Consider the following 19,141-nt stretch of genomic DNA (forward strand, 5'->3'; position numbering starts at 1 on the left):
TCTCTAGATCAAGAAATAAAGGAAAAAGTTCCCTCTGACCTGGAAGCATTGACATTCCCTTACTAAATCCAAACTAACTGCTTTGATTGTTTAATCAAGGCCTCGTTGTTAACATTCCTGAGCCAACAGTCTCTGGGAGCGAGCTGGGTGTCAAGCACTCTCACTGAGCTTGCTGGTCTGCTTTTAATTTTTGTCTTGGAGGCCACTTGTGCATGGTTCTGGTCTCCCATATTCCCCTACTCCGAGGGACACTTAGCTTGTTTGATTTACCTCCAGTCAGAAATCTTCAAGAGACTTCAGCTTTAGTTTTAACTAACAATGTAAACTCTGCATGGGCAGGGATTTTGTCTTCTGTTTACATGTACGTGTACTTTCCTCTCTGCCCTAGGCAGCACATTTGAGTTGGAATTAATAAATATGCCAATGCCTACTATGTACTGAGTCTTGGGGACATGATGTGTGTGTGTGTGTGTGTGTGTGTGTGTGTGTGTATCTGTGTCTGTGTGTGATGGAGACAGAGGGCATGTACATGGTATATACAGGTGTGCATACCTGTGCACACATTGGAAGCTGTAAGGAACTCTGGTGTCCTACTCTGTCGCTCCAAACCTTATTCCTGTGAGACAGAGTTTCTCACTGAACTTGGAGCTAGGCTGGTGGCCAGCAAGCCCCAGTGACCCTCCTGTGTCCACCCCAACAATTGCTGTAGATATGCGCAACCACACCACGCTTTTTACATTGGTTCTGGGACTTGTGCTCAGGTCCTCATGTGCATCCAGCAAGCACTCATTACTGAGTCATCTTTTTGCCCCTGGTTGTTATTAAACAGTCAACACCATTTCTGATGCAGATACTGAGGCCCCCCGAGGTGTTCAAAGCCCAACTTGTTCATGATAAGTCAGGGATTAATTCCATATTCGTAAACAGAGTTCAGTGGCACAGGCCTGTTACCCCACACCTTAGGAAGGCGGGCAGATTGGAAAGATCAAGGTCTCCCTTGTTTGCAGAATGAATTCTAGACCAGACTGGACAACTAAGAGAAAGTCTGTCTCAAAACAGAAAGTAAACAGAGACTGAGGTTCTAGGCTCACAGTGGGGGAGGCCCAGAGTTAGCAAGAAAAAAAGGGAACTGGGGAAAGGATTCAGTTTTACAATTAAGTGCTGGCCTTGCAAGTGCCAGCCCCTGAGTTTGTTCCCCAGCATCAACATAAAGAATCCCAGTGTGGTGGCACAGGTTTGATACCAGTGCTGAAGAGGTAGAGACAGGCAGATCCCAGGGGCTAAAACCCCCCAAAGCCAGTGAGAACCCCTGTTTTAGAAAACCAGGGTGGACATGGACTGAGGAAGACATTCAAAGCTAACTTCTGGACTACACACAGACACACAGACATACACACACACACACACACACACACACACACACACACACACACACAGAGAGAGAGAGAGTCCCCCTCATGGGCACTTTTTGGTGTGAGGAATTACATCACTGTAGTGCACTTACAGTAGTTTATAGTTGCAACAAGATACCAGTGTATTGTAGCAACATTCTGCCTGGCTGAAGAGTGTCTGACAGAAGTCCATAATGGGGGCATAGTGAAAACAGTTCTCTGGCCGTGGTGTAAACTTATAACTTTGTGTCATGTAAGAGCTTCCAGGAAGCAATCAGGCATGATGCCTTTAAAGGACAGTGGGGTGGAGGACAGACACTCCAGGAGAGCGGGTAGGTCTGATATAGGAAAAAGAAGAAAGAAGGGGGTTTCTATAGGAGAAGCTTTCAGCTGGGTTGACCACGAAGAGTGCCACACTATTTAGACAGGTCCAGTTCTGTGTCAGGATATGTCTCACTGTCCAAAGCTGTGTGGAAAGTACCGGGTGTCTACTTACAAGCTGGGTGCACCTGCAGGAGGCTGGAGGCTGCCACTATGGTGGGTTCTCTTCAAGGGACCAGTAAGTCACATCTCAGAGGCCATGTTTGAAAATGTGTGTATGTGTGTGCACTTGTTCCCGTGTACACAGGTGAAGACAACAGGTCAACTTCAGGTATCAGTCTTCAGGTACCTTAGGGTATCTGAATTTTTACCCAGAGCTCACAGAGTTATCTAGGTTAGCCAGCCAGCAAGCTCAGAGATCTATCTCTCTCTACCTCAACAGTATGTGTCACTATCCTGATATTTTGTTTATTTGTTTAGCATGAATTCTGAGAATCCAACTCAGGCCCCCATTGCTTGAAAAGCAAACATTTGCCAGCTAAGACCTCTCCCCAGGCCCACACAGCCTTGATATTTCACAAAGGACTTGGCCATGGCTCATCATGAATCCCAGAACTTGTGAACTGTGTGAGCTTTTGTAGGTTACTTGACATCTCTGAGCTTCAGGTTCCTGTCATGCCCAGATTGCTTTCCTATGTCTTGGCTTCTTGTAGAGAAAATGCATCAGCAAGCTCTGTGTCTCCAGACTTGAATCACACACGTTCTCATACGCACACACTCAAATACACACATACTCACAGATACACTCACATACACTTGCATACACACACACACACACATAAAACTCTCACACACTCTAACACACACACATACTCTCACACACCCTCTCACACATATACTCACACACATGTGGTAACAAGTGGCCCCTATACTTGCATGTATAGGGGATCTAGAGGACACACACTGATAGTTTATAATTTTGAATCTTGTCTTCTTCATATCTCAGTAAAAATAGAACTACAACAAGGTCCCTATTATTCTAGAGGTTTCCTCTGAGAGGAACGTGGGGCCAGAGGACACTGGAGAACTTATGGTGGGGTCAGTGTTGACCATGATGGGGTTTGGAGCTAGGGAGGCTATGGCCATCAAGAAGGCAGAAGAGATAACGTAGAGGTAGTGTGATTGGTAAGGCCATGGTAGGGCTAATGGAAACGGCAAAGGTAGTGGGGCAGATGACAGACAAGGGCAGCAGGAGAAAATATGGTGCTCAGAAGATGAGATTGGTGGCTGGGGAGATGGGGTGCAGATGGTGGAGAAGCAGATGGTGCTGATGGAGATAGAGGAGATGAAGGCAGAAGAAGGGGAAGTGGTCATGGACATGGCGTAGTGGTGATGGAGATGGTGGCGAGTTACTGTGATGGTTGTGGTGATGATGGTGGTGGAAAGGAGTGGAATGGAGTGGTGCATTGGAGTTCTCTCTCCTGAATACCACACCTGCCTTCACACATGATCACAGGCCATGCTATCTTTCTAGGCGTTGCCAGTCTGTTTCTGCCCACTCTTCCTGTATCTCTTCAGTTACAAGCCAGTGGTGCATTCCATGTGCCGTCGGGTTGGGAAAGATCCATGAAGCAGAGGCAGCAGCACGCATCCCTAGAGAGTGGCCAAGGTGACTCAGGCAGTCGTATCAAGGCATGGCCTGTGGGCAGGCATGCCATAGCCACAGGGACTTGCCCAGCCATGCCTGTAGACCTGGAGAGCTGGCTTCCTGGCCACTCATAAGGAAGCAGGAACCCCGGAGAGAGCTAAGTTCCTTTTGCTCAGCTTTACAAACCCACAACTGGACCAGGGTCTGTGACTGCAAGCTTCCGTGCAGGGTCTTGATGAATGTCATCCTTGGATCAGTGTAGGAATGACAGGTCCACAGAGGGAAATTATCCAATCCCCTGATCTCTCTGGGGGGAGTCATCTGGGCTTTTCATCATCTTTGAGCTCCAAGCCACAGCAGGAGGTAGAAATGGACAATTGACTCTGATTGGACAGCCCTAGCCATGAAAGCTACAGCATGAGTGTGTGGTAGCCACATTGTCTGCACTGGAGTGACCCTCAGCATCACTTGATTCCCTAGCCACCAAGCTCCTCCTCCCTAAGTCTCCCACCACCACCATCATTGCCATCACCATCATCACCACCACCACCATCACCATCACCATCATCATCACCATCATCATCACCATCACCATCATCACCATCACCAGAAGCAGCAGCACAACCACCATTTTGGGTTTCACAGTGTAGAAAGATAATTTTAAACAAATATTTGTTTTATTTATGTGTATGTGTGTATCTGTGAGTTTGTGCACATGAATGAAGGTGTCTGTAGAGGTCAGAAGAAGGTGTCAGGTCCCCAGGAGCTAGAGTCACAGACAACAGTTGTGAGCTGCATGTCCAGTGTCAATGCTGAGAACCAAACTCAGGCCTCAGCAAGAGCAGTACATGCTGTTAACTGCTGAGCTGTCTCTCCGAGCCCCGGAGAGCCGCTTTTATAAACCAAGACAAATATTAGCAATTTCACGAGACTCATCCGACTAGTACAGCTTTAGACATGTAAGAAGCTATGCACAGCCATATAACTAGTCCTACAGCCTCAACTCAGCAAGTGAAGTGAGCATGCACACTCCGTCCTGGCTCGAGCCGCTCCCTCGTGAAGGACTAGTCCATGTGTGGCTATGAAAACCTTGCCCTTATCTGTACACTTCGCCAGTTTGGCTATTATGGGTCTGCACTGGTTGGCTTTTGGTTGCTATCATAAAACACTAGACAAAAGCAATTTAAGGAAGGATAGGTCTCCTTTGGCTCAGAGTTTGAGGGTACAATCCATTATGGTGGAGAAAGCATGGCAGCAGGGGTTAGAGACAGCAGTTCCCATTGCATTCTGGGGGAAGGGAAGGAAAGGGGAGGTAGAGGGGATGGAGAGGGAAGGGGGAGGGGAAAGAGAGGGAGAGGAGAGAGAAGGGGGAGAGGGGAGAGGGGGAGGGGGAGAGAGGGGAGGAGGAGAGAGGGGAGAGAGGGGAGAGAGGGGAGAGAGGAGGGAGAGAGGAGAAAGGAGAGGGGGAGGGAGAGGAAGAGGGAGAGAGGAGAGAGGAGAGAGGAGAGAGGAGGCAAGAGACTGGTGTTCAGCTACCCTTTCTTGTTTATTCAGTCCAGATTCCTGGCCCAAGTGACAGGGCTATTCACATTCAGAATGGATCTTTCCCCACCTCAGTGAAGCCTCTCTGGAACTTTCTGACTGAGTTTCTGGGAGGCCACTCTGCAATTTACGTGTGGATCTGCCTGCCAGAGGCTGAGAAGCTTATCCACAGAATCTGGGACCACTTACATCACCATTCCCTGTGTCTACTCCACTCCACTCATGTCGCCATTCCCTGTGTCTACTCCGCTTTCCAGGAACTTTTTTTGTAAGACAGTGTCCCAGGCTGAATGTGAGCTCACTGGGTAGCTGAGGCTAGCTTTCATTAGCATGTGTTCTCCCAACTACTGGGTTTACAGATGTGAGCCACCATGCTGGCTCCAACTTCAAGTTTTGTGTTCCATTTATTCAGAGCTTCAAAGCAATGACATGCCCATCCTTTTTAAATATTATTCTTTGTGAGGCAGTCTTGTGTAGCTCAGGGAAGGCTTGAAGTCACTGGGTAGCCAAAGATAACCTTGAACTCCTGATCTCCCTGCCTCTACCTCCAGAGTGTCGGAACTATGGGGCTTATATCACCATACCCAGTTTATGCGGTGCTGGGGATTGAACCCAAGGCATAGTAGACGCAAAGCCATCACTTCCCCAAGTGAGCTACAGTTTCCTTTTTTTTTTTTTAACAGAGCAACTAGTCTGTAGCAATCTGCCCACATGTGATAGTTTTTCCACCCTTCAGAGGGCTTCTTCTCTATAAAAAATAAATAAATAAATAAAATAAAATAAAATTTAAAAGCAGAAAGGAAAGCAGAAATTCCCTTTCTCTTATTGCTGTCCGAGTCACCCCTAACCCATTTCCGTTCATCAGGCACCGTGGCCTGCACCGGAATGAGGAAACATTCCTAAGAAGGAGAAGGCTACACTGACAACAGAGGTTCCTTCATCCTGGGTCTCACTTCATGTTTTGGATGCTTCAAGGCTGGATGAGAGGCGACTCCAGGCAGCTGGCCTGCCTCAGAGCACTGCCATGAACCACTTCCAGGCCATCCTGGCCCAGGTACGGACACTGCTCTCCAGCCAGAAGCCCAGGCAGGTGCGGGCCCTCCTGGATGGTCTGCTGGAAGAAGAGCTGCTCTCACGGGAATACCACTGTGCCCTGCTGCATGAGCCTGATGGTGATGCCCTGGCCCGGAAGATTTCCCTGACCCTGCTGGAGAAAGGGGACTTAGACTTGACTTTCTTGAGCTGGGTCTGCAACAGTCTGCAGGCTCCCACGGTAGAGAGGGGCATCAGTTACAGGGACCATGGAGGTAAGCTGGCATCCCTTTGAGTCAAGGCAACAATGTATGACCAGCCCTAAGGTGTCCTTTCTCTGAAAGGAAAATCTATGTAAAGGATATAGGGTGAGCTTTTGGAAAACCTAGGTGGCTGGGTGCTGCAAGCACAAAGCTTGTTTTCCACATTGATCAGAGCATCCTCAGGGCACACTGCCGCCTACCTGCTTAGTCCATGCCTGAGCACCATCAACAATAGACTCCGGTGTACACTGTTCAGGTGTACAGTGGACCGGGGAACTCCTGCTTCCAACAGACACACCATCTATTGGGAAGACAGGAAGAGATACAATTAGTCACTTCGTGTTGAAAATGGAGAAACTTTATCTGGGAACACAGTACAGTTGGGGTGGCACTTGTCCTGGATCACAGAGTGCTGGGTTTGATCCTAGCATTGCTGAAATGGGAAGTAGGAGTACAAATTCGTAATTTCAGGACTTGGGAGATGGAATCAGGAGAATTACAAATCCAAGCTCATTCTTGGCTGTATAGTGACAGCAGTTGGGGCTAAATGAAACCCTGTTTCAAAAATAATGTAGAGAAAGGGGGAGTCATGGAAATGAAGGACTAAAGAGCTGGGGATCAGAGGGCAGAGTGTGTGTGGGTGTGTGTGTGTGTGTGTGCAACTCTATGTGTGTGTGTGTGTGTGCAACTGTGTGTGTGTGTGTGTGTGCAACTCTATGTGTGTGTGTGTGTGTGCAACTGTGTGTGTGTGTGTGTGTGTGTGTGTGAGAGAGAGAGAGAGAGAGAGAGAGAGAGAGAGAGAGACCAATAGAAGGATAGAGAAAAGAAAACCATAGATGCCCAGGTGGGCCAAGAGGGAAGGAGAGAGGAAATATAAGAGAACCAGAAGGCAAGAAAAATGAAAAGGGACAGAGACAGAGACGTAGAGAAATAGACCCAGCCCACAAGGAGAGAGTATGAGTGTCTTAATTTTCTAATTACATTTATTTCTTTGTGAGCGTGTGTGTGGAGGGACAACTTGTGGGAGTTGGCTCTCTCCTTTCATGTGGGTTCCAGGCTTGAACTCAGGTGGTCAGCAGCTTTACCCACTGAGTCACCTCACCTTCCCAGTGTCTTGGTTTTCAGGATACTACTGCTAACAATTGAATGTGTTGTCTTGTTGACCCTATTGGGTGCTGAGTATGGAAGTCAGGGCTTTGTGTGTGCCAAGTGTGTGCTTTACCACTAAGCTCCATCCCAGCCTGCTTCTGCTTCTTAAGTCAGGAAAGAAGCCAGTACTGACTGTGTTTGCTCCCATCCCTCACTCCACCAGCATAGCCGGCTTCCTCCTCAGGAGCAAAGAGATGCTTTCCGAAGTCAGAGGTTGTTCTGTCTCCCATGTGTGCTGTTCTGGTATTGGTACTGTGGTTACAAATTCCAGCCCGGTTGGTCCTTTCAACTTGGAAACATAAGCTATTCTAGGTTTCTCTCTCTCTCTCTCTCTCTCTCTCTCTCTCTCTCTCTCTCTCTCTCTCACACACACACACACACACACACACACACACACCAGCACCTTCTGCCTGGCTCTCCCACCCATCCCAGCCCTTTGAATGCATGTGTATCCCTCATCTAATGCACAAAGCTGAGACTAGCTAGATGTCTCAGGGTAGGAAGTGGCAGAGACCAGTTTGGAAAGCAGACAAGCTGTGTTCCTCAATCTGGCTGGAGACAGGGAGATGTAGATATAGGTATAGGTGTAGGTGTAGGTATAGATTAGATACAGGTATAGTATAGGTATAGGTATAGGTATAGGTATAGGTATAGGTATAGGTATAGGTATAGGTATAGGTATAGGTATAGGTATAGGTATAGGTATAGGTATAGGTATTGAATGACCATGCATTAGACAATGCTGGAGTCCTACATGTTTCTACATTAATTATATCTTTAGGTTGGCTGCTCCAGTATATAAATTCTCAGGTTGGTGGTATCTTTTCTCTCCTGAACACAGCTTGTATTCTCTCCCTCTTAGCATGGACACAATGGGGAACCTTTAGTCCCTCTGATCTCTCTGGATTTCCATCAGGGTGCAAGCAGTCAGTGTGCTTCTCCTGGGACAATGGTACACCTGGGGAAGTAGTGAGTCTCTTCCTCTTTATCTGGACACCCAGCAGGGGAAGCTCCCTCCCTTGGCTGCTGCCTGCACCCCAGACCCTGTATCCTCTCTTTGTTCTGAGTACACTGGTTTCTTTTTAAAAATTATTATTGCATTTCCTCCCCTGGGGTGTAATATTTTGTTTTGGATCACACGTGACTTCAGAAATTGGAAGTAGCTTCAGGGTGTGATCATCTGGGGCTGGAAGACAGAGGAGCACAATGCCTGTGCTTCCTCTTCCTGACCTCCAGGCCAGCTCTCACAACACACACACACACACACACACACACACACACATGTCTTTGTCTAGACTGGCATTTTTTTTCAGCAGCTACATGATTTCTTTGTGTGTGTTGTATGTTGTTTATTGTTTGTGAAGAAACTCCACACAGACACAAGTTATGTTTTAATCATGATATGTCTCATATGCCCAATATATAGATTCAGTATGTTACACAAAGTACCAATAAAAAGAAGTAGGTTGGAATATGACAGTGGTGTACAAAATACTGTACAGGCATGTCAGCAAATTACCAACCTGTATGAACATGTATTTGAAGTATCATTTTAAATTTTCATCTGAACATTTTGACCTGTATGTGTTTTGCTTTTAGTCATATAGAACTAAGGGGGAATTTTCTTGGTCAAGGAAATAAAAATTGCAGGCAGTTAACTGTTATGGCCGGGTATGGTGTTACCCCTGGTGCACCTGCCTTTGAAGGTTTCTGTTATGGCAGTATCTTCTTTAAACAGTTTTGTACACGTTGGTAATTTACAGAGGCTGGCTCTGATCTACATAGAGCAGCCTGTGTGCATATGTTGTTGCATGGCTCCAGTGAGTCTGGAGTTCATGGTCCCATCCTGAGGGAACTCGATGGGCTCAGTGATAAATCAAAGCAGACACCCAGACAGAAGTCACGCAGCTAGAGATGGCAGCCCCTGCAAGGGCAGTCACAGGCCAAGGAAGGGAGAGCTAGGAAGGGCCCTGGTGGAGAACTAACTGTAAAATGGAGGCAACAGTAGTCCCAGTCACTGTTATGTGGGTTTGGGGACAGCATCCCACGTGAGCTGTAAACATTCCCAGTCACAAGGCTGCTTCTGACATCAAGGCTGGTGTCTGAGGTGAACAGGAGAGGGCAGCTCCAACCTCAGGTTTTGTTCATGAGCTAGGTCTTTTGATCTCCTTTCACTGGCCTGCAGGTCATCCCTTCCAGACTCCCTTTTCCAGGCTGTTTTTGACTGCACTCTACTCTGTTCTAAGTACTGTAATGCTACACTCTTTTGGTGCCTCTGGGATTTCCACATGTGGACTTTCATCCTCTAACCCACAGCATGAAATCTCACTCTAGGATGCTGCCTGGTTTATTGGAAAGGGACATTCCCACCAGCTTCCTTCCTTATTTGGAGGTTAGGATGAGAGAACTGGCTTCCTCCCTCCTCCAGACTCCTCCTTCTTCCAGGTGTCCATCCAAGCTCCCACCCTGCTCCTAACCTCCTGGAAGTGGGTAGGCTTCAGAGAGGACTCAGCTCAGCCTGCCTCTCAGCACTTAGCCTATGGTCCATTCACTCCCAGGAGCCCACAAAAGAGAAATGCCTGTGCCAGAAGTTGGCACTTCCCAGATAATTTTCCCAGCCAGCCTGCTATGTATCCTCTTGCCCCGGACTGTGGCACCTGGCCCAGCCAGGGACTATTTCTTATTCTGTCGCTATTGCCTTAAGTGGTTCACCTGGCATCATATTTATCATCCACACTTCCTTCTAGTCACCTCTTGGCCACTTCCTGTGTTCCTCCAGCATACCTTTCTCAGCCCCCTACCTACTCCAATCTATTGCTCCACTAATCTATTTATGACCAATATTGACTTGCCCAATTCATTAGTTTTTCTATTTGTCTATTCACTCATCTGTGTATATTTATATAGCAACCTAGCCACCTGCCTTCCCACCAGTGCATCCATGGACATACCCTCCCTCCTAGAGTTTACACTCTCACCTACCACCTATATCCTATCTAGTCACTTACCCTTCGTTTTTTATCTCCTTTCTTATCTCCTTCTCCTCAGTCACTTATTTAACTTATTTAGCTCCCATGGGAATTACGTGCTTACTAACAATCATGATGCAAGGCACTCACAGCATTGTTATCTACTTGGGACTCAAGTCAGCCTTGATCATCAAAACACCGACTGATATCCCTCCTTTCAGACAATTCCAGAATCGTGTGTGTGTGTTACACATGTACATATTTGTACATCTGTACATGTTTGGGGAGGCATGTGTGCATGCACATGTGTATGCCTATGGATAGAGACTATCATTGATGTCTTCTTCAATCTCTTTTTACCTTTTGAGACAGAGATCACCACTAGACTTGGAGCTTACTGACTGTTCAAGACTAAGGCCAGCAAGCCCCAGCAATCCTCTAGCTTTAGATCACAGGTACAGGGCACCATGCCAATTTTAACATGCTGGGATCTGAGCTCAGGTCCTCATGCTTACACAGCAAACACTTTGCCAACAGTGCATCTTCCCAATTCCCAAATAGGTGCGTTAAAGAAGAGAAGGCCCAGTGTTAGCTCGACCTTCCTTCCCATTCCTCATCTCCATTCACCTTATCCTGGGGCAATAATTTGCAGTCTAAGTTATTCTGTATCCTTCCTCATGTTTCCCCATCTCCACTGGCCTCAGATGGGTCCATAGTTCTACATCTCCAGCCTCATCCTTCTGAGCGCTGATAAGCTGCATCTGGTACTTGCTGAACATATATGGCACTTATGACTGTTTTGCTTGGAAATCATCTGCACAGACATAAGAATGCTTCTACTTAGTTCTTGTGGGAATGGGTCCAGGGGTATCAGAAAGGATGTGGGGAGACCAGGTAACAGCACATGTAAGAGGTGCTGTTGCCAGGCAGATATATTCAGGCTGAACCCCATTCTCAGTGATGCAAGTCTAGGGCAGTTGGGGCCGTCAGAACTGGCAGCCAGTAAAAACAAGAAGGAATCTCCATGTGTCTCAGAAGAGCAGAGCAGCCAACACTGGCATGTCTCGGTGACACGCTGTCATGAGGATGGAACTTGGGTATCGTGTGATTTCTACTACTAACTGTGTTTTCCCATCAAACAACGACTGTTTCAAATTGACTCCTAGCATTTCTCATTTGTCTGTCTACTTCCTTCTTGGGACTTTTGTAAGCAGGGGTGATGACTTTAAAACTGTCACCATACAAAGACAGTTACTATACATATTTTACACACAGGGAAACAAAGGCTCAGATGGTTTGCTGGGCCTACGGTATTATACCTGCCAGGAGCATCCAGACCACCCTTTGTCTCCCAGGCTGGCTCCCAGAGTCCATCTGCTTCACCGCCAACCACACAGCCCTCACTTTTTCTGTATACCACCCACACAAGCATGTACTTGACACGTTTACCCAGACCACTCCCATGTGTAACTCATTTTCAAAGAAGAAAGGTTTATTTCCTGCCACAAGGAAGGCAAAGTGCCCAAATAGCAGCATTACCTGTTTGTTTTCAGACAGGGTCTTAGGTAGTCAGGCTGGTCTCCAATTGTCTACAGCATTGAGGGTGACCTTAAGGTTTTGATTCTACTTACTCCACATTCTACACTTGGGTATTACAGGTGTGCATGACCACATCGCGTTTGTGTGGTGCTGGAAATTAAACCCAGGGCCTTGTCAGGTTAGGCAAGGACTCTACCAACCCCAGTCCCAGCACTTGGTTTTTAAAGATATAATAGAGCTATGTTATTCGATTCAAGCCAGATACTGCTTCCTGATGTGTTAGAGAAGTGTTAAAAAACAGATTAACTCCAGGCTAAAGCTTTCTCACTGATGTCACCTGAAGGATGGACTGGCGGGGGTGGGGGTGGGGGTGGGGGGGGGTGGGGGTGCTCACTCTCTCCCTGGAGAAGAGTCAGTGTTGCTTATCACCACAACCCTGAGCCAGCTAGCTCTCAGGCTACTGAATTAGAGTCAACACTCCGGGTGAAACTCGGGTTTTAGTTCATCATGTTGGAATAAAAGACTATGATACGTCCAGAGAAACTCAATGCAGTTTGCTGCGAGCAGAAGCTGGCGCTCACCGTGTCCCTAACAGCTCTTGGTTACCTTGGGAGTATGCACTGGAGTCTGATGCACGTCCTGTGCTGCAGAAGAATGTGTGTCCAATAACTGCAATTATCATTTCAGTGACTTAGCTGAGGTGCAGCTTCTGTGGTCACCCAATTTGGCCCACAAGAAGGAACTGAAATTAACATAAGAAGCTGTGGTGGCTAAGGGAGCATGGGCAAATTAGAGGGTATCCAAATACAGGATATGAGCTGTTTGTAGAGAATTTTCAGGTGGTCCCTTGCTCGCTTTCTTTGCATGCTAGCTGAGCTTGGTAGGCTCTGGGCTCCTAACTGATAGAGGCATGTGAGGGATGAGGCTGCCTGCTTCCCACCTGGGCATCTGAGGACCTTTTTGGAGACTTCGGGCACGCCAGGAGGGGCAGCTGGACCACAGACATTCCTGCATCACTCTGCTCTCTAAATCATGCGCTGCCTGGTTCCTGGCCCTTCTGGGTCTTACCTGCCGGAGTTGCAAGGTAATGGATGGGCTGGAGCCAATGGTTAAGACTAGAGCTTTCCTATGCACACTGAGGTCTTGGGTGGTTTCAGCATTCCTAACAGAGTTTTTAATCTGCACCCAGACTTCCAGGGGCCTCTGCTGGCAGCTCTCAGCCCCACCAAGGTTTTGGGGCTACTTAGACTATCATCTCTTCCTCTTCCTTCTCCTCCTCCTTAAGGAGGAACCCTGTGGATGATTGACAAGCTCTCTACCCTTGAGCGACATCTCAAGTCTATGTCTGTCTTTGAGTACACTGTGCTGTACTTCTAGGAGACCTCCATCCTGAGAAGCTTGGCACTCCCAAACTCTAAGCAAGCCTGTGGTGTATCTAGTAAGCAAAGAGTCTCTGGCAGATTCTACTCTCTCTAGTCTCCAAGTGGGTTTTGAGAGTGTTTGGTGTGGCATCTGCTTTGAAGACAACACGGTTGGCCTTACCGCCTAGCTATACTCTTGGCTGCATCTGTGTTGCACATTTGAATCACCGTTCTTAGTCTCAGTTTTCCTCAGCCACCACAGTGGGCTCAGGGGAATATCTGTGTAGTAGAGTCATGGTGAGAATCAACAGCATCTGGCACCATGAAGTAACCACTGTCATCCGAGGTCCCCAGTGTAATGTTGGTGAAAAGGGGTGGGGTCCCTTTTCTCAGACTACCCTGAAATGCCACTAAATCAAAGTGACAAGTGTCCCAGCTCAGCCCCATGGCCATGCAGCTGGAGGTTCAGGGTGGGAGAGAAGTGGGTAGGGGTCAGAGGCAAACTTGACTCTCTTACTCACAGCTGGAGGTTCAGGGTGGGAGAGAGGGGCATAGGAGTCAGAGGCAAACTTGACTCAGTTCCTCGGCTACAGATGAGGAAATACAGGCTTGAGAAAGGGAAGTGACCTCTCCAAGGATGCATGCCCTGGGAAAGCAGAGCTTTGCTAGCGGACCTCAGGTTTAAATGCCTATCTTTGTGGTTGGGCTGAGACAGAGTGAAATAGAGAGCCACCAGGGGTGTAGATGAGGTGGCTTACAAACCAAACACCTGCCTTGGAATTCAGCTCTACTGGCTCAAATCTGTTGTTCTCTCCTCCTGAGCAGGGACTGGTCTAAGTGAGATCTGCCTGTAGGGAGGGGTCCTCTGGAAAGACTCAGTCCAAGCGAACTTGGGTTGCATGTGGTAGCTTCTGAGAAAGCACGAGGTGGATATCACTTGTCAGGGGAGGAGGGGCTCCTGCTTAGCTCTGCCTTTGGCCCAAAGCTGAAGGTGTAGATAGAAAGTGAAAGGGGGAAAAGCGCCACAGATACTCCCTATTTGTGAGGTAGCTGCCAGGAGACTGCCCGCCCCAAGCTCCTAGGAGCCACGGAGCTGGCGGCAGGGAGACTGCAGGCAGCACTCAGGAGCACGGGGCACAGCCGCGGTAGGTGTCTCCAAGATCCCCTTTGCAGCCGCTAAAGTTAGGTTGGGAATCCGAGGCTCTGAGGCTGGCAACTATTTGCCCGAGGTCAGACAGCAGGGCCGGAAAAAGCTGGATGGGTGTGCAGGAGGTTGAGAGGCTTCTTGGATCTTGGACGGACTGTACGCAGGACCTGGGAGCAGGGAGCAGGGAGCTGGGATCCAGAACACGAGGCTATGCACAGAGCTGGCAGTGAAGGCAGGTGGCGGGATAGCCTTGCAGGAATGTCTGCAGCTCTGAGACTCGGACAGTGGGAGGCGCGGGGGAGGAGGGGGAGGGGGTGGAGGGTGGGCAGACGTGCACTCTATTAATCCCCAACATCTTCAGAGAGCGCAGGGACCTTGGACCAGGGGCTGCCCTTCACTGGACCTTCATTTGCGTGTTGGGACAGACCACCTCTGACTCTGGAGTCTGGGCGCCGGGTCCTTCTTGTGAGGGCTTGGCACAGAGACAGCATAGGGTGCACTTATTTGACTGGGGGAGAGGTGGAGGCATCCACCTTACTTTGTCACATCCTTTAAGGAAAGTTGCTGAGTGCTGAAAGCGGGAGGGTAGAGTTCTCCTGGAGATCCAGGCAGTGAGAACTGTAACCACTATGCCTCCTCCGACAGAGTCCTTCAGCTCCTTTCTCCACTCCAGGCCTCACGCACCTAAACCTCCACTCCAGGCCTCACGCACCTAAACCCCTACAGTGTGGCCCTTTTCCTATCAATGCTTGGAGTTCCTCGCTTCCGAGCAAAGTCTTAAATCTGTGTTTCCAAATAAAATAAATACAATTTCTCAGGTAGATTAAGAAAATAGGGTTTTCCTCCTCCGTAGCCTGGTGTAGCCAAAGAGCGTCCCCTTCCGACTACAAAACCTGCTTTCCTGGAGGCTCGAATGTGGGTGAAGAAATGACTTCACCCAGTGATGACTGAGCAGGAGGTTCCAGTAGCCCACGCTTTGGAAATCTGGGAGGCCGTGGATGACAGGTCCCAGGGCCACAGGGTCCTCAGACCCACTCAAGGTCCCTAGTTCCGCCCAGGCCCTGTTATCCAGTACCAGGCCCCGGTCTCCGGCCTTGAGTGCCAAGCCCCGCTTCTGTCCTCTGCATGTTCCCTGGGTGCAGAGCCTGGGAACCTGGGTTAAACCACCTCTCCCCAGTGACTCTCGTTCATTTCAAGGAGAGGCACTAATGTATCTTTTTACTATCTATGTGATCTGTGGAGACTGAGCCCAGAGAAGTGATCTTCGTTATGGTTTCTAAAGACATGTTAATCTATTCACATATGTTAATCTACTCTACACATATTATCAAGTAATATACAATAATTGTATACACACATAACCTATAATGGCATGTATTATAGCACTTATTGATTAATAACCTATAATGGCATGTATTATAACACTTATTGATTAATATGCTTATGTTTGATTTTGTTTTGCCAAACGCCATATAGCAAGCTGTTGTGCGTAGTCAGGATTTGAACCCAGATCCCCCGAGAACCCTGTCTGCTGCCTGGGTAGCTGATGTGAATTTCCATGAATGCTGGTGGATTCTGAGCAGGTTGTACTCGGCAGTACAGCAAAGACAGTTTGGGGGAGCAGATATTTTATTTTGCCTTGGTGGCAGGTGGCATCATTGTTCCCAGGCCTTTCAAGTCAGTAATAGAAAGTCTTTTCATAAAATCATGGTGAAAATATGCAGCATACATTTACTATTGAGCACACTCATAGTGTTCTGGAACCATCACTACCTCTCTTTCTAGAACTTTCCACCCTCCAAGATAGAAACTCTGGACACTGAAGCAGTAACTTCCCCTCTCCTGGTTCCTGCTGACTCCCACCCACACCTAGTTCTCAGATTCTGACTGCTCTAAGTGCTTTGTAAGTGCAGTTTTCTGTGTCCAGCTTCCTCTGTTAGCACAACCCAGGGTGCTGCACCCAGGGCCTGAACACAACCGCAGAGACTATTCTAGCAGGGAGGTCATGTGTTGTGTGCCCAGGCACTGTTGGTGGGACTCAGCTTGTGTCAGCCTGTGAACTATTTCTTGTTTTGTGTTTTGTTATGTTAGTAGTTATTTGGGTTATGATTTTGAGAACTTAGGGTATCAGGTTCTCTGTAACCCAAGCTGGCAATCTCCTGCCTCTGCATCACCAAAGTGCAGACATTACAAGTGTATACAACCATGGCCAGCAGCCTGTCAATGGACTATTTGTAATGTTGCTACCTTAAAATATTGATGTCAAAGAATCTGGCTACTTTCTTTTGATTTTCTAAGAAGAAGAGGTAGAGAAGAAGAAGAAGAAGAAGAAGAAGAAGAAGAAGAAGAAGAAGAAGAAGAAGAAGAAGAAGAAGAAGAAGAAGAAGAAGGAAGAGGAGGGGGAGGAGGCAGAGGAGGGGGAAGGAGGAGGAGGAGGAGGAGGAGGAAGAAGAAGAAGAAGAAGAAGAAGAAGAAGAAGAAGAAGAAGAAGAAGAAGAAGAAGAAGAAGAAGAAGAAGAAGAAGAAGAAGAAGAAGAGAGAAGGAGGAGGAGGAGGAAGAGGAGGAGGATAGAAAAGGAAAAAGATATTTCTTTCTTTTGATCCACAAATGGCTTCACTTTCACTACCATCTTCTAGAGTGCTGGGGTTACGGTATGAGCCACCATACTCAGCTAGATTTCTTTCATTTATTTATTTTTACACTTGCTTATTTGTTTGGTTGTGTAGGGTAGAGGGCCCAAAACCATAGCACACCTGTGCAGGGCACAGGACATCCTGGGGGAGTCATTCTCTCCTTCCAGGGTGTGAGTCCTGGGGATCCCCTCTACTAGCTGAGTCATCTCTACCACCCAAGTAGTTTTCTTGTAAGATAAGCATATTTGAGCCACACACATTTGTAAGCCCAGCACACAGGAGGCTCATTGAGAAACAAATAAAGACACCCTCCCTAAATACCTGGCGTAGTGGCTCACACCTTTAATCCCAGGTCTTGGGTAGCTGAGACACGTATATCTCTGAGAGTTCAAGGCCAGTCTGGTCTATTTAGTGAGTCCCTGGACAGCCAAGATTAAATGGTGAGATCATATCTCAAAATACTACTGCTACTGCTACTACTACTATTACTACTAAAATAATAATAAATATCCCAAACAATAAACCCCACACTTCTGTTTCTTCAAAGTATTAGTATACAGAAGATACTAAGGTAACTTAATTAGGTCTTGTCAGAACAACAGTCTAGGCAGGCCAGGTGATAGTTAGAGGAAAGAAAGATGAAGCTGTGGGAAAATCCAGGGAGGGACAGGTCACTACATAGAGTCAACAGTCAAAGAGGGCTGCTGAGAAACTTTCAAGAAGGAGCCCAGAAGAATGGGAGAAGTGTCCGATCTGCCTTCCAGCAGAGGGAAAGCATGGGAAACAATGCAGAATCAGGACCACAGGAGGAGCCAGGCAAGCTAAGCACTGGAGGCTGCTTGTCAAGGGGATAGACTCGTGACCTTGGAAATAAAACCTTAAATTATGCGTAGGTGTGCGTACATGTGGGCATGCATGAGCATGTGACTGTGGGTGACTGCAGAGGTCAAAGGCATTTGATGCTCTGGGGCTGGAGTTTCAGAGAGCTGTGCGTGATCTGACATGGGTGCTGGGATCCAACCTCAAGTCCTCTGCAAGAGGAGCAAGTGCCCCTAACCACTGAGCCATCTCTTCGGCCCCAGCCTCACTTGTTATTCAGCATCAGCAGGGAGCAAGTGTGAGATGAGGAGCATAGTGAGGGACGCTGGGCTTTAAATGTAGATTGATTCCAGGTACACCCAGTGCACACTGGTCACTAACACTTGAGAGGTCGAAGCAAGAGGATCAAGTCCCAGGCCAGCCTGGGCTGCACAGGAGACTCTAGATTCCCTAACCCCACCATACAGGGAAGGGGTTGGGATCTAGTAATTGTTGTGTTTTATAAGAAAGAAAAGGAAGCCAGGGATATGTTTGGTAGAGGCATGGTATGGTGAAGTGGAGGGGTGCCTCTACGACCCCATTCTGTGGCATCTCTTCCCTCTGAGGTACCAGACACAGACTGATATAGTATAAAATAGAGTTTATTTAGGGCATGGGGAGGGGAGTTGAGGGAGTGGAGACAGAGAAAGGAAGAGAGAGAGAGAGAGAGAGAGAGAGAGAGAGAGAGAGAGAGAGAATAGAGGAGTAGAGGCCAGCCATGAACATGTGGAGAGAGAATGAGGAGGGGAATGGAGAGAGAAGGGACAGAGAGAGTAAGAGAGTAATAAAGAAAGGAGGAGGCAAGCAGCCCCTTTTATAGTGAGTCAGGCACACCTAGCTGTTGCCAGGTAACTGTGGGGCGGAGCCTAGAAGAACTGCTAACAGTAATTACACCCTGAGAGGGAGAGACACATATTAAATGACAGGAAAGCGGTGCCTAATTCTCTCAGGATGATGCTTTTAGACTTGTCAGGCATCAAATTCCAAAGAGGATCCCCTAACCACCAGAAAGCAATGTCAGGGTACACCTGTAATCTGGCACCTGGTAGGCTGAGGCAGGAGGATGGCTGTGAATTCTAGACCAGACTGGCATAGAACACAGCCTGACCCTGTCTTTTAAAACAAAAACAAACAGTCAAATAACGAAACTCACAAGAAAGTGACGATCCTGGGCTCAGCTGCAGACCCTGTGCTAGGTACATTACATGCATGGTCCCTGACCTTGGATATTTGTACAAGGCCAAGTCTGAGACCTCCAAGTCAGCACAGAATGCATTGTATGTTGAA

General features: G+C 47.8%; 1 protein-coding gene across 3 annotated transcripts in view; it reads left to right on the forward strand.

The window, feature by feature from the left end:
• Positions 1-5,876: 5,876 nt before the first annotated feature.
• Ciita (class II major histocompatibility complex transactivator) overlaps positions 5,877-19,141 on the forward strand; it is a 47,698-nt gene continuing 34,433 nt past the window's right edge. For 2 of the 3 annotated variants that reach the window (XM_021184946.3, XM_021184947.3), the window contains exon 1: positions 5,877-6,209. In XM_021184946.3, the coding sequence (XP_021040605.1) occupies positions 5,927-6,209 (283 nt within the window). In that variant the 5' untranslated portion in view covers positions 5,877-5,926. Of the gene's footprint in view, positions 6,210-14,269; positions 14,361-19,141 lie in introns of those variants that run through there. The other variant, XM_021184949.3, reaches the window with a different exon arrangement.

The sequence above is a fragment of the Mus caroli genome, unplaced genomic scaffold, assembly GCF_978045245.1.
Source record: "Mus caroli unplaced genomic scaffold, Mus_caroli_1 scaffold_17, whole genome shotgun sequence".
Classification (NCBI taxonomy): Eukaryota; Metazoa; Chordata; class Mammalia; order Rodentia; family Muridae; genus Mus; species Mus caroli.